General features: G+C 36.9%; 1 protein-coding gene across 1 annotated transcript in view; it reads right to left on the reverse strand.

The window, feature by feature from the left end:
• The window catches only part of LOC107662660 (FH1/FH2 domain-containing protein 3-like), a 172,546-nt gene that overhangs the window by 38,350 nt on the left and 117,683 nt on the right, over positions 1-16,513 (reverse strand). The window contains exons 6-7 of the mRNA XM_016452738.1: positions 3,307-3,401; positions 1,288-1,399 (exon numbers count right to left, since the gene is read on the reverse strand). Of these exons, the coding sequence (XP_016308224.1) occupies positions 1,288-1,399; positions 3,307-3,401 (207 nt within the window). The remainder of the gene's footprint in view (positions 1-1,287; positions 1,400-3,306; positions 3,402-16,513) is intronic.

Below are 16,513 nucleotides of genomic sequence, written 5' to 3' on the forward strand. Positions count from 1 at the left end.
CTGTCTCCCTCCACCCTTAAAGTCTATGTCGCTGCGATTGCTGCTAACCATGACCCCGTGGAAGGGAAGTCGGTAAGGCAGCATGATCTGGTCATCAGGTTCCTTAGGCGGGCCAGAAGGTTAAATCCTCCCTGGCCCTCCTCTATACCCTCTTGGGACCTGTCTCTGGTGCTTAATACACTACAGCAGGGCCCATTTGAGCCTTTGCAGTCAGTCGAGCTAAAGTTTCTTTCAATGAAAACTCTACTCCTGCTTGCACTGGCCTCCATCAAGCTGGGCGACCCATAACACGTTCGCTAGATTCTATAGCCTTCGTGTGGAGCCGGTATCCTCCTGTGTTCTCACCTAAACGGGTAGAGGCACTGAGAGGCCCCGGTTAGTGTCAGTTTGCTAAAACTGCTCCAGAGTGTCCGTACTGTAGGCCCTGTCGAGCTCCTCCATCCCCTCGGCAGCCAGTTGAGCGGCCGGGTAACCGGCTCGGCTCCCCAGCGAAAACCTGGTATGCGTTGCACCGGCTGCCATTTTATGCTCACGCTGTGATCAGCAGCAGCTAGATGCAATCATCGCATGCCAATGTGCATTGGCTTGTTTAGTTTACACTTGAAGTAGATTGGTCTCTCTAAGTGAGATCCCAATTCGTCGGTCACCGACGTGATGTCTCCGTTCCCTCCTTCAGGGAACGAGGGTTACATACGGCTAATGGCATGATGGTATTTGACGTAAATCGGTTAACATATGGCTGGTTCAGAGACAAATGAGCAGATTTAGTTTGAGGAGAAAATGTCTGTTATGTAGATTAATAGCAGGAGACGTTCTGCTTCATCTGCCAGCCTGTCTGTCTCTCACTGGGAGACCAGAGACAGCATTCTCTCTTCTTATGTAACAGTATTAAACTTTTTCATTCTAGCTGTCCTATCTTAGTAGCTCTGGTCCTATCAACACTTTTTTCCCATGAGCTCAGACCATTAATCTTGATTTAATCTGCTGGCGATCATATTTTGTTCACTGGCAATACAGGGGCCGGTAATATGAGCAATTACCTTAAAATATATTAGAAAAAGTCAATAACAGTTTGTTAACTGTCATCTTCACTATAGTTGCTTTCTCTCTTCTAGGTAACCAAACCTCACCACACACACACTGTAAAATCCAGAGCTCAGCTTGGACTCAAATACAGAGACATAGAATTGAACACTGATTTCCAGACATATTGCGACAACTTTCCAAGAGTATTTCACCTTTCATAAGTGTGTGTGTGTATTGTTTTTTGTAATGTGTATACATTACCTTGCTTGGTGTCCACGGTGTTGACGGCCTGGATGAGTAGAGGTGCATTGGACTCAGTGTATTCCACAAAAACCAGCAGCAGCTTCAGAGCAGTTTTAACAACCAACCGGAACTGCACACATAAAGAAACACTATTTATCTCTATACAACAATGTAAACAACACTAACCTTAACATTTGTCTTTACACCCAATTATATGACATTTTGCAGCTCACACATGATCTTACACTGTCTAGACTAAATTAACTGTATATTTAAAAGGTGTAAAAGCCCAGAGAATATCTTGACACATTTTCCTGAATGGGGTACTATGGAGGATATTGATAACGGCTTCTGACACATGACTGTACACTGACAGGAAGAGGAGCTACTTTAAATGTCCTGCAAGTAGCCTGTTGCAACCCCTTTTTCCTGTCTGTTCTCTTAGTTTTTTAGTCCTCTATCTTAATTTTTACTTACTTACAATGTTTCTATTTCATACTGTATTTTGTGCAACTTTATGCCCATTATGTGAACCTATTTCCTATAAACATCAATTAAACAGTAGTGTCACTGACACGCCCTCACTGCAAAAAAAAAAACAACAAAACAAAACACATTTAGTCATGTTAATTTTTCTTACCCCACTGGCAATTTTTGTTTTGTTTTGTTTTGTTGTTGGATGTTTGTGTGTGTGTGTGTGTGTGTGTGTGTGTGTGTGTGTTACGCACAAATCTAACACAAAATTGAGGTTTGTGATAAAAATATAAACAATTTGCTAATGAGTTAAAAAATAAACTCAATTTATAACATATTTTCTAAAAACAGGATTTATTCCCGTATACAGATTTTCTTCTCAAAGAAAATTTCTCATCAGGATATTTTTAGAGGAAAACAAAAATTACAGATTTAAAAATGATTAAAACAAAGGATTTTTGCTTTTGCAAAATTGTATATACTTTCTTAAATGAATCAGACATGGAGATATTGAGCCATTGTGTTTCTCTGATAAGGAAACAGTAAAAAAAAGAGAAGAGCCACAGGAAAAAAAAAGAAAATTGAAAAGAAAAGAAGAGCAAAACATACAGGTTCAGGAATGTGAATGTGTGTATGGAGTGGACAAACAGGAGTAGAAACAGATCTGTGTTTAATAAAATAAGAGCTGCTTTTTCAAACCATACTGTGTATTTCATATGTACCATATAACAGAAAGAGAGAGAAGAGGAAATGCATTTAATCACTGCTGCATCCAGCACAGAACTCCATAAAAATATCTATTGATGTGGTGATCACAAACATCCATTCTCATCCAACCTCTAGCACACACATCCATGTGTCATCATCACATGTGCTCATATTGCCACTAGATGGCTGGACAGGATTGAGAAAGGAAATCAGTCCAGAACACTGGATTGTGCCGTGCGAAACCGTGCCACACTCTGTGTGCTGGCACACCTGGAAGCTGCCCTGCTGAGTTAAAGCATGCTTTACAAACATTGGCTTAAAAGAGCATAAATACAGGGAAAAAACAGGAAAGTCAGTCATGAACACTGCGTGCAAAACTACGCCACCCTATGAGTATTGTTCAAGTTGGCACACCTGGAAGCTGCCCTAACTTAAAACATTTGCAAACATTGGCTAAAAAGAACATAAATACAAGAAAAAACACCATTCAGGCCTTACTGAATTCATTACCTCTGAACAACATAATAGATCTGGATATTCAAAGCAAAAGTTTCTCCTCTACTTTTACTTCAAGGCTATTTTGTCTAAATTAAGAGTGAAACACTAAAAACTAAAATCAACTGTTTTAAATAAATCACAACACCACAACATTATAAAATGGATATTCCTTTTGAGATTTGCTTAAAAATTACACTTAACAGTGTAATTAAATTATTAGTTTGTTTAAAGATTAATTATTTGTATTAGTTAAATGATTAGTTAATTTAAACATTAACTTTAAGTGAGCACAATTAAATATTAAATATCAGCTGATATATATATATATATATATATATATATATATATGTCTTTTACCTTTGATCCAACTAGTGTGTAAAGCCACTGTACAGTTTCATTGTGTCCGATAAGCCCATTCATTCCATCCACATACAGCATGATTTGTCCAAGAGCTGAAAGAGAGAAAGAGAGATAAACACATAAATACTTTTAAGTCACTGCAGTTATAGGGTGTTTGGATTACTAGGATGTTCTGGGTAATGCTAATTAGTCCACTACCAACACTCTTCAATATTCTAATCTTTTGTTCTAGCTTGGATTCTAGTGTTCAATCCTTCATTAAAAAATACAGATGAACTGAAAATAATTTCAAATTATGATTCAATAAAATAATTTAATGTTATTTTAATAAAATAATAAAAATAAAATTTCTGTTATTGAAATTATTGCTATGACTGCTCTGAAGGGATTGTTTTCCAATTTTTTATTCATTTGTAGCAAGTGTTTTTAGAGATAAAGTTAAATATATTCACATGTATGCATTTGGCAGATGTCTTTATCCACATTGCATTCAAGATATACATTTTATCAGCTCATGCATTCCTTGGGAATTGAACCCATGACCTTGGCGTTGCTAGTGCCATGTTATGTTTGAGCCACAGGAACACAATAAATAGTTCACTACTTTGAAGCCAAGTTAATCCATTACATCTTCTGGAACTGAATTAAAACTTCATTTCATTACAAAAGGATAAATTCATGTGTGCTAGCGTGGGATTTTAACCTGAATAAATTTGAACAGGAGTATGAATTTGAGATTTTAGTATTTAATATTCGTTGAGCAAAATTGTGTGCTTTGAAAATTATCGATTTTCATTTGACACACAACAAAGAAGCAACATTGTCTTGTTCCACTGATGTGCATGAAGCATGTGTGTGTCTTTGCATGTGATACAGCAGTGTGGTCAGTGTTTCCATTGTCTTCATAAAACATCATTGGCTCTCCTTAGCAACTCAGGGGAGGTCTTCTGGTGAGGGAAGTGTCGTGACAGAGCCTGAGTTATAAAGAAAATGCTTCACACACCAATGAACCCTCACATATGTGTCCAAAGTTTAAAGCAACCAGAATACAAACAGATACAGTCTTCTATATGTGAAGAGCAGGATTTCACTCTGATCAAAGTGAATAGTGTCAATGAGATCCATCTGGAGCTGTCTGAATCACATCTCTGCTGCAAAGAGTTATTGTATCATACACGCACACACACACACACACACACACACACACACACACACACACACACACACACACACACTCACTCACATGCTCCCTGGAAGATATAAGCTGTAACAGGTGAACCATTCTCAAATAAACAACTGAACTTTTAGACTTTGAATCTTCACACAAACACAGAAATATACAAACACACCAACACAAAACCACATTTATAGGTTAATGCAATCAAGTTGCATTAAATTACAACATAAGTGTCCTGGAACTAAATAATGATGGTGGAAACAAACATTGCCGACCAATCCTACCATAGCAAATGTTGTTCATTATTTTCCCAGACAAACTTTAGTGTTTAGATAGTTTTCAATTAAATTTTAATACATTTACATTTTGCAGTTTAATACATAATACACAATGAAATATTGGAATTATATAAATATTGGAAATATATAAAAATATATAATAAATACAGTTTATATATATATATATATATATATATATATATATATCTCGAAGTTGATGCTTTGGATTAAACTGTGTGTTAACCCTCATTCCCGAATGTAGACATTTGCAATTAATGCTACTAAATTAACATAATTTAATTTTAATTAACCATCACAACTGGTCATTGAAATGCGGATAGTAACTAAGAGTTCATACTTTCATAGTGAATGTGCTGTTGAAACGTTAGGAACAGTTCTCTTCACATAATCTTATTACTTGAAGTCACGATTTGCAGTTATAATTTAACAGATTCTTTAAAGAGATATGGCAGATAAGATTTTTTTTAAAAAGCGTTGAAATGTCATTCTAGCCCATGTAACAAAACCATTCAATCACTTTTTGCCACTTTATGAGCACATCTGTCTGAAATCTCCCGTTCATTCCTCTGAGGTGTTCTTAAAAACATGACTGAGATAATGAAAGATTGGTATTAATTATAAGTTGTAATGGTAAATGTTGACTGTAAAGCTTAGGTTCTATACAATTTATGAGCTGTTAATGAAAAACAGTGATTATTTAATTATCTTTATGAGGTGACAGGAATAATAAAATTCTCTTAATTTCATTACACTAGTGTTAAAAATGCTTTCTATCTTGGCAAGTGACATTACCTCTGCATCACTTTGATTCTGACCAAATTGACTTGAATGTACATCATAATTAAGATTTCCAAACTTTCAGAACAGAAAAAGTCAGAACTTCTGAGGAGGGGAAGGCAGCATATGTTCAAGCTGAGAGACTCCGTGGAAAAGCATGAGTCATAACAAACAGCTTCACATGCACATATAGAGCAGTTTAAATATTGCTCTTGAAGCCTGAAATCTCAGCCTGTGTGGCAGTGCAGTGGGGAAAACATTTGAGCAGGCAGATCCACCCAAGCGTAACACGACTTCCATTTGTAGCAGGACACATAAAGCAGGTCATAACAAGAGCTCAAGGAGCTCCATAGGAGGCCACTAAAATCACAGAGCTTCCATTTGACAGAAAAGACCGAGGAAGAAATAAAACCAAGAGTTCTGACAAAGACACAAGCAACAAGGGGTGAAGGTCAATGTGACTTTCTAGATAGATAGATGATAGATAGATAGATAGATAGATGGGGCATTTAAAGATGAAAATGTTGTTTGTCCTGAGATTGACACACTCTCTTCAAGCCAGATTGTTGAAAGAAAGATGAACTCTACTGGACTCTACTCACACAATGAGGTCGTTTGATAAATAGCATACCTAAAGCCTGACTACAAGTGTATACATGGACACAGGCTTTAATATGGAGTCCAAGCTGTCTCCACATGTTCACCAATACATACACTCTGCATTTTCTTTGTACAATTTCAAATCAGCAATCAAATCTGACAACAGTAGTCTCAAAATACTTGTTTAACTCAAAATACTACCCAAAATTTCAATGAATCAATGACAAAACAGAGTGTCTAAGACAGACTAGAAAAAACTGGCATACTAAATTTAATTTCCTTACACACTGAATGCATTTAAGTATACACATCATAACCATGAAATAAATAAATAAATATTTAGATAACTAAATAAATGTATTTATTTCAAGGCTCTGCACTGTTGTGCTACAATCTGCACTAATCCTGTGCCATGTCAGGAAAAAAAATCTTAATCTTAATATTTGATTGATTAATATTTTAAGAAAACTGCTTAAAATATTCATCGTTTACTTAAAATGTTTTCAGAAATGTCATATTTTCTTTATAATAACAAAAAATATCAGGGAGAACTTAATCCTTATAAAAATGTAAAAAAATGCTCATATTGGTCACACTTTATTTCAAAGTCCAGTTAACTAATTACTAACTATGACTTTTGCCTCAATAAACTCCTAATTACGGCATATTAATAGTTAGTAAGGCAGTTGTTAAGTTTAGGTATTGGGTAGGATTAAGAATGCAGAATTTGGTCATGCACAATTATATGCTTTATAATTACTAATTAACAGCCAATATGCTAGTAATATACATGCTAATTAACAACTAGTTAATAGTGAGAATTGGTCCCTATACTAAAGTGTTACCATTTATGTGATACATTTCATATAATATATTTTATTATATACAATTTTTATTATAATAAATTTAAATTATGTAAATTGAATTGTATAATTGTGTAAATTGTATATTGTTATTAACATTATATATAATAAATATTTTATAATTAAATAAGTATTGCCCCCCAAAAATGACAGGCTCTTTCAACTGAAATGCAATACTTATTGAGAGTTACAATTTTGCAGTGGCCCGTCTGCTTCTCATCATACTGTCTCTGTCTTAGTTCATCCAAAGCTAAAAAAAAAAAAGTTTTTTTTTTTTTTTAGTCTGGCTTTAATGACAACTGAAAAAGATCAATTATATCTCCTGACCCAACTGTGACACTAAAACCCATTTAGCAACACTGCTAAACCTTACTGTTTCCCGGCACCATCTGCAGCTTACAGCTCCGGATTGTACCTGAAACGATTCCTCTTAGCTGGAGCAGAGCCTGTAGGATAAATGCTGTCAGATTCCCATAGCAAGAATGAGGAAAAAGAGAGAGAGAGAGAGAGAGAGAGAGAGAGAGAGAGAGAGAAAGACCGAATGAGAGCAGAGCGGTGACCAGGCTGAACTCTGTCTACTGCATCTCCACATGGGAGAATGAGGAGTTATGAATGCACCACACGCAGGCCAAGATTCCCATGTGCAGCAGTCTGGTGTGTGTGGCTGACTGCTGGACTGACTCTTCATCTTTTATCAATCAAGGCTAATTACTCAAAACATGTTAGTGACAACATTCCACATGTGTTTTTTTTCTACTCACACACAGTTGCAAGACTACCTGAATGACATGCAGGATCATTCCTACAGTTTGGTGAATTTTAGACTGAGCAGGTTTGCTGAAAAAAAGCTAAACATATCAACAATTGTTTAGTCTTATCAGAGGGAGAAAACGTCTGTCTTCCTGAAACGATTCCTCTTAGCTGGAGCAGAGCCTGTAGGATAAATGCTGTCAGATTCCCATAGCAAGAATGAGGAAAGAGAGAGAGAGAGAGAGAGAGAGAAAGACCGAATGAGAGCAGAGCGGTGACCAGGCTGAACTCTGTCTACTGCATCTCCACATGGGAGAATGAGGAGTTATGAATGCACCACACGCAGGCCAAGATTCCCATGTGCAGCAGTCTGGTGTGTGTGGCTGACTGCTGGACTGACTCTTCATCTTTTATCAATCAAGACTAATTACTCAAAACATGTTAGTGACAACATTCCACATGTGTTTTTTTTCTACTCACACACAGTTGCAAGACTACCTGAATGACATGCAGGATCATTCCTACAGTTTGGTGAATTTTAGACTGAGCAGGTTTGCTGAAAAAAAGCTAAACATATCAACAATTGTTTAGTCTTATCAGAGGGAGAAAACGTCTGTCTTTAGAAAAAAACACACTGGTCAAGCTCAGGCTAGCAGAACATAATAATCCTGACCAAGTATTTCACAAGTGGTCTAGGAAATTTGTCCACCCTGTTACATGACATTTTTGCACTGTGTAACAGGGTGGACCTTAACAGGGTGGACATTTTAAGCTAAAGAAGCTCATTACTAGCTAGGAACGAAAATTTAGGAAGAATTTTAATAGACTGCTTCTTCAAAGTCTTCAGATTAAGTCTTCGGAAAATGAGGTAAAGAGAAAAACATATTGACTAATATTAACCTTGTTTTTTGAGGTGCTTTCACTCCAAGGAAATGATGTCACTTCCACCACTAACTAATTTAATGGTTTTACACATTAAAAAGAAAAATATGTACCACAATAAATTGTATTTTATGTCAAAAGGAATAGGTAAATGTATAAACTAATACTCAAAACTGCTCATTTAAAAATATATAGTATGTAACCTTTATTTCAAAAGTATTATTCTTTGGTACTAAGACACATCTATTATTATTATTATTATTATTATTTAACAACAGTACAATTACAATACTAATATTTTTACAAATTTATTACAAAATGTTTGAAGCATATTGCATCTTTTAAATGCAAAGAATCATAGTGCTGCACTTCACTCTGAAAGACGCAGTGCATCAGATTATATATTTATATAATTACAATGCAGTCTTTGTGATTTGATAATGGCGCTAAAACATATTGCGTTCCCGACCACTGTTTCACATACCTGCCAACGTTGATTTTTGCTCGCATTTGTTGCTAGATGAGTGCTATTTTAGGGTACATCTGTGCATGAAAAATCATGTAGCATGAAAGTTGATAACATAAAATATGCAGTATTGATTCATTGGGAGATAAAATCCACCAAACTGTAGGAAGACCCTGCACAGTCGTTCCTTCACGTGGTGCTGCAACATTCTCCATCCTGTCAGAGCAGCGCACATGCACATTTGTAACGAAGCACATCACAGATAGCCAGGACGTTCAGTGAGAGAGCTGCTGAGAGACAGGTGAGAGATATAATGAGTTGCTCTTCCTATGTCCCTCAAGATGGCGGCGCGTTCACACGCTGCGGCTTCTCTCTCTCCCGACATAAATGTGTTTTCGTGTTTTTTGTCTTGCGAGTCGCAGTGTTTTTGTACGTATTCGTCACGTCTATCTGTCTCTAAGCGCGCATACAGTCGTGAGTTTCTGCTCGATGTCGGCAGAACCACATTTTTAGAGTTAAACTCTGCGCACGCCGAAGAGCTGCGGGATCTCGGTCTGCTCCGGAGGCCCACACCATCACCGACCCACACTACTGACAATAAAGCAGACTTGACTTGACTTGACTTGATATGCTTCATGGACCAGAGCATTCCAGAAATCTCCTGACTGAATCACTCCAGCACACCGGCTCTGAATGAGAGCACGGGAGATTAAAGCTGTCAGGTTGCTGTTTCACAGCTCCTATGGGGTGCAGGTATTATGATCACTGGTGTAAAGTGATTATTGTGGATTGGTGGAAATAGAGGTTAAAATCTGTCTTTCTTAAACCCTCTTTAATCCCTCAATCATGGCCAGCTCCACATTTAGGGATCCCCTGTCTGTTTCTCAAGGCTTTTATTCTTTCTGTCAATATTCTTAACCATTATTTACCAGCACCCCATCCCAGATTACAAGTGCAGTGGCCAGAACTTGGCAACATTCTGTCTTCTCTTTCTAACTCCTCACGGTCTTTTCTTCTGCACCCCTCATTTGTTTCATTTACATTTCAAATTTCCCCTAGAACTGGGTCAGCCAAAATTTGGGCCCGTCTGTCAATGTGCTAGATTTATTTTCATAGGCCTACAGGCCTTCTATCAAGGTCCTGCTTTCCACATCAAGCAAGGGAACTTTTGCTGCACTCAACACATTTCTTAATCCAGCGAAACAAAGTTTGGCGCAGTTATCAGTGCTGTTAAAGTCAGGTATATTTATTTTGTTAAACCACAAAGTAGAAACGCTCTGCAAATGTTTCCACAGAGAAACAATGTGGGTTCTCTCCCCCAACGAACATGACTGCCTGGTGATGCTTTTGGGGTAAACTGATGATGAAGAACATTTTCCTGTAAGCTTTGTCTTATTCTGACTTCCCTTGTTGTCTGATTGGGTTTTGATTTAACCTCCCTGTTTCCTAGTGAGACAGCTTTATTACCGGTGCCCATTAAATTTCCATTAGGAGCAGATTCTGGATGTAGTAAATTCAGCAGGAGCTCATCATTACACAATCAGCCGAACTCTGTGCAAAGCACATATGTCCTGTTACTGTGGAACCACCTCTGCCCGGTCACAGCTAGTTGGTAAATCAAGGGAGCACTGATTTAAATCCAGGCATATAAGTAAACAAACTGTCAGTTGACCCAGACCCAAGTTCTCCAATCCTCTGATTTGAATTTATGCACACCTGTGTATAGTGTATGACGTAAACAACATGTATTAAAACAAAAAAGGTCACAATTATGAATTTTACAGTAAAGTCACAATGGTAAGAAATAAAAGTTATAGTCGAGATATGAAGCTACAATTTATGAGAAATTGTTGCAGTCTAGACAAAGTTGACTTTTTTGAGAAATAATTTGGCAACTGCAAGAAATAATGTCACAATTGTGAGAAATAAAGTCTTAGCTGAGATGTAAAGTTGAATTTTATGACAAATAAAGTAGCAATTATGAGATATAAAGTCACTATTGTGACAGCTGTAGTTGAGATGCACAGTTTAATTTTACGAGAAACAGAGTTGCAATTATGGGAAATAAAGTAACAGTTGTAAGAAATAAAGTCACAGGTGTGAGAAATAAAGTCACAGCTGAGATGTAAAGTTTAATTTTATAGGAAATAAAGTCACAATTCTGAGAAAAAAAGTCACAGCTGTGATGTAAAGTTGAATATTACAAGAAATAAAGCAGTAATCATGAGAAACAAAGTCATTATTGCAAGAAATAAAGTCGTGGTGGAGATGTTTTAATTTTATGAGAAATAAAGTCAGTTGAATTTTACAAGAAATAAAGATGCAATTATGGGGAATAAAGTAACAATTTTAAGAACGTCTCGGTTACGTATGTGACCCTCGTTCCCTGAAGGAGGGAACGGAGACATCACGTCGGTGACCGACGAATTGGGATCCCATGCTGTGATCAGCGGCAGCTGGATGCAATCATCGCATGAAAATGTGCATTGGCTCGTTTAGTTTACATTCGAAGTGGATTGGTCTCTCTAAGCGAGATCCCATTTCATCGGTCACCGACGTGACTCGGAGTGACCGACTGAAAGGGAATTAAAGTTGCAGCTGAGATACAGTGTTGAATTTTACAAGAAATAAGTCAACTGAGAAATAAATTTGCGTTTAAGTTAAAAAGTTGAAATTAAATTAAAATGATCAAATGGCAATTATGTAAAATAAAGTTACAATTGTAAACTAAAACAGTAAAATATTACACTGTGTGAATTGTTTTTTTTAAATTGTGTATTATCTGTTAATTATCTGGCAAGATAGAGCTATTTTTAAGTAATATTTAAATATTTTCTATATTTTAATATTTTATATTTTTTTTACTACTCAGTAAACATTTAAAATTTGGTATAAACCCACAGTATACTTGTTGCTTTGACTCCCCCTGGTGTCCCGTACACTAGTGATTCTTTTGAGAAGTGGTCAAGAAACAAGAGCCATAATTCGTGGACTGTTTTTATGGATGATTATGCTTTGGCACACTAAATAAAATGGAAAAACAAAGCAATCAGCAGTAAGCAAGACATCTGACTAATTTGTTGCGATTCCAAGTAAACACAAAATGCTGGAGATCCGCAGGAGCATTACACTGCTGAAAGATGAGCCGTGGTGAATCGTTACGATACTACAGAGGATGCTTACGATGCTTTCCGTTGCATGCCATATGATGAAATTGCACTTGGGAAAAGGTTGCAGTGACTATTAGTCATTAGTGATATAGTTCAGCGCTAACATGGACAACCCTTAACGGTTTGCGGCCATAAATCCAGCTTTATATTCTCGCCCTGAATCATTCCAACGATAGATTGATCTTCCATACAGTGGCTGACTTCATGTTTTGGGCCAGAGCCAATTGCTCTCTTTGTGATTTATGCACACGCACAAACGTACAATCGTAGTCCAGGACGCATACGTGCAAACATATGTGTGTAAACATGTGTGAGGTCAAGGTTCAAATTATTTGCTTCAAAGTGGTGACATGTACTTATTACTACACCTCTGAGACCTTATATCAATGGCCTACAGTGGGGAAGATGAGAAACGTTAGACATCTGACGAAGGCCAAAGTGTTAGTGTGCGTTTGCGTAGCCAAGTCCTTATGGTGCAAATAATCAGAGGGCAGGAAACACCAAACATCATTCTGCTTTAACACCTGCACATGGTGGAAAACAGGCTAAAATTGAAATCTATGATCTATGATCTATGATGTGCATGTGTATTGCGTTGCGATGTGTGTTGTCTAGCAATGCAACGGCCAATCAAAAACCACCAATGATCGGGGAGAATATATCCAGTCAGTCAAAAAGAGGTGGAAACAACTGTCAGAATTATAAACTTGTGCAGTGACGCGTGAAAAACAGCAGCATGGAAAACAAAACTGTTATTCAAATCCTAAATAAATTATACACAGAAAGTGAACAATGTGACAATATTAGAATGCTCCCGTTTCAAACTGCCACTCATGCGACTGTTTACAGTTCTGTCGCTTTCTACAGGGCACAATAAATGTTTTATTTACACTGTGTCTAGGAACTTGTTGATTATAATATGGACATGCATTCTGGTTTTGTTGTGTCACTTGTTACTACACATCTACAACCAAACGAGAACTTCATCTTCCACATCTCAGTGAGATAGTAGTTTCATAAAAAGTTATATATATATGCCTTTTTAAACTGTGGCCGAGATTTAACTAAAATAAGGGAATGGAATTAGTACAATGTGGCCAAATTTTGGATTCCCCCCAAACAACTGTCAGAATTATAAACTTGTGCAGTGACGCGTGAAAAACAGCAGCATGGAAAACAAAACTGTTATTCAAATCCTAAATAAATTATACACAGAAAGTGAACAATGTGACAATATTAGAATGCTCCCGTTTCAAACTGCCACTCATGTGACTGTTTACAGTTCTGTCACTTTCTACAGGGCACAATAAATGTTTTATTTACACTGTGTCTAGGAACTTGTTGATTATAATATGGACATGCATCTGGTTTTGTTGTGTCACTTGTTACTACACATCTACAACCAAACGAGAACTTCATCTTCCACATCTCAGTGAGATAGTAGTTTCATAAAAAGTTATATATATATGCCTTTTTAAACTGTGGCCGAGATTTAACTAAAATAAGGGAATGGAATTAGTACAATGTGGCCAAATTTTGGATTCCCCCCCCATTGCAAAAGGGTCTGGCTGCAGCCTGGCGCGTGCACTCTCAGACGTGCATTCTCAGGCTTGCAGTCTCAGACACTTGTCCCCCATTGACATGCTCTCTACAGTCCTCATACCTTATGTGTACACATATTTTCATTGCTTTGACCGTTCTCTGTAGATCCCACCTTCTCACATGCATGATATTGGTCAAACTACTTTTCAGTCATTACCTTCAGCAAGTATGAATAAAATAAAAAAACAAAGCCAATAAGGCAACATTTTATGGAATTTAGAAATCCCGGTCAAGACAAGTCCAGGAAAAAGAGGACATATGGTCACCCTAAATTAACATATTCAGACCAAAAGTCTGACCCTTAAAACAAGGTAGCAGAAAACCACCAACAATAGCGTTGCTTGCTTGCTCTACCAGTACAAGACAATGATCGGCCATTGCTACTGGCACACAGATTTTGTACCGAGCAATCACTATCAAATCCTCTGAGCTAAACTATACAGGGAATCTCCAATGGGCTGCTATGAATCTCTGGCTCAAAAACCGTTGTATGTCTGGTTCAGGCAGCTGCTGAGGGAGAAAACAGAACAACATCTGTTGAAAAGGAGCTTCACTTCATGTTTTCTTGCGTGTTGCAGCCAGCCAGGAGATTAAAGTCTGTATTGAAGAGCATGCGAATGGAAATATTTTGGTTTCCTCAGACAACTAAACTAGCAAGCTTAAATGATCAAACACCACAAATCATTTTCTGTAAACCCGAGGGAAAAAGTTTTCTTAAAATGATGTGAATGTTAAGTAGGCACAGCCAGATTCTGCAGAGTTTACTTTTTTGAGCTCATTTTGGTTAACAATTCTTGAAAAACCATAAGATGTATTAAACAGCAGAACAATAAAATTAGCCAAAATATTAACAAACACATACTTCATGGAAATCACTTGATTCTGTGTGCGCCGATTCTGTGTGGGCCTGATGTTAAGGAAAATTTAGCCCATATGCTAACATTGTGTCTTGCAATGTTAAGGAAACTTTCAGGCATGTGGTATGGATCCGTTTGGAGCAGGTCCTTCTGAATGTAGGTCAGTCAGGTGGGGCCGAACTGAAGCTAAACTGAAGCTAAACTTCATAGCCGTGACAGAGGCTCTGCATCTACAGTCACACTGACTCAGCCGCAGCCATCCACAGTGTTCCCGACAGAGTAAGCAGACTCCGACAGATGAACAAAACCGCTGCTGCCACACACAGTCCAGAAAGTGTCATATGCCCTCCTGTTCCAGATGTATGTTTCCAATCACCACGCTCTCTTTAATCAAATCAGGAAGTTAATGGCTTCATGGGATGATTAGAACAAACTCTTGTTGAAAGAAAACAAAAGAATAAGAGAGGAAGTCTTTTTTTAACACAGCTTTTTTGGGTTCCTCATGCTTGGCAAGAGATTATGTGTAATTAAGTCTAATGGTAAAAATAGAAGGCACTTCTGGTAAACACTATAAAGAAATGAACTTGACCCGTGTTATTCATCACAGTAATATACACACGGTGGAAGTCTTTAATGACTAAAGACTGTTTCTGCTTTGATGCTCTGGATATTTTCCTATCGATTCACGCTAACGCCATCTAAACCGCGAAGGCTGACGAAAAAGTGAAAAGAAAGAACCCAGGATGTTTTACAAGAAAAGATACTTTGAACCCTTTGGGAAGATTTTAAAGGGATTAATAGGCTTTTTGAAGAATCTACTGGTCATTTTTTCGTATGCAATTACAATGAAAGTGGACTACAGTTTTCAAGATTCAGCATGAATTAAAACATACATTTTAAATTGTAATAATATTCACAATATTACTGATTTTACTGTTTGGAATGAATAAATGCAGCCTTGGAGAGAATTACAGATTTCTTTTAAAAACATTAAAAAAATCTTACTGTCCACATAATTTTAAACAATAGTGTATGAATTACACTTTAATGATTTTTTTTTTTAATTAATGTATAGATTCAGACAAAACTGGTGGAACCCCTAACCACCAGTACCAGTATCAGTACTGGTTTAGATAAAATAAAGTTTCTTTATTTTATCTAAAGCAACTTGCTTTTTTTTTTCTTCCTGGAAATCAAACCAATGATCATGCTGTTGCTAGCACCATGCTGTACCAGTATAAAAGAGGACTGCAACTTTCAAGATTCATTAAGGATTGGATCATGCAGTCATTGATTCATCAGTGAGTGAACTTAAGAAATAGATCAGTTTGATGTGAACTTAAGAACTAGATCAGTTTGATTCGTGAACCTCTCACCTTATACGATTTCCATCACAAAAGTTTTGTGAGCGAATGCAAAGTCTCTTGGGGGAACGCAAAAGTTTTGTGAGAGAACACAAGAGCATTGAAATATAATTTTTCGATTTGATTTGATTTGATTTGATTTGATTTGATTGATGTGATGATGTGATTTGATCTGATGTATATTTTGGGCCTTCACATTGCTATGTCTCTTATGAATGTTCATCAGTGTTATTATTGTTAATTGTTATTAATTTTTATTCTGTGAAAAACACCCTAAATGTATATATAATTCTAACACAACGCTATAGTATGGTTTCTGAAGACTTAGTACATAGCGCACAAGTTGCATGGACAACTTATATGATGCTTTTGTGCAATTGTTGCAACTTGAAAGCTC

This window comes from Sinocyclocheilus anshuiensis, unplaced genomic scaffold (assembly GCF_001515605.1).
Source record: "Sinocyclocheilus anshuiensis isolate Anshui unplaced genomic scaffold, SAMN03320099.WGS_v1.1 scaffold1559, whole genome shotgun sequence".
In the NCBI taxonomy this organism is placed as follows: domain Eukaryota; kingdom Metazoa; phylum Chordata; class Actinopteri; order Cypriniformes; family Cyprinidae; genus Sinocyclocheilus; species Sinocyclocheilus anshuiensis.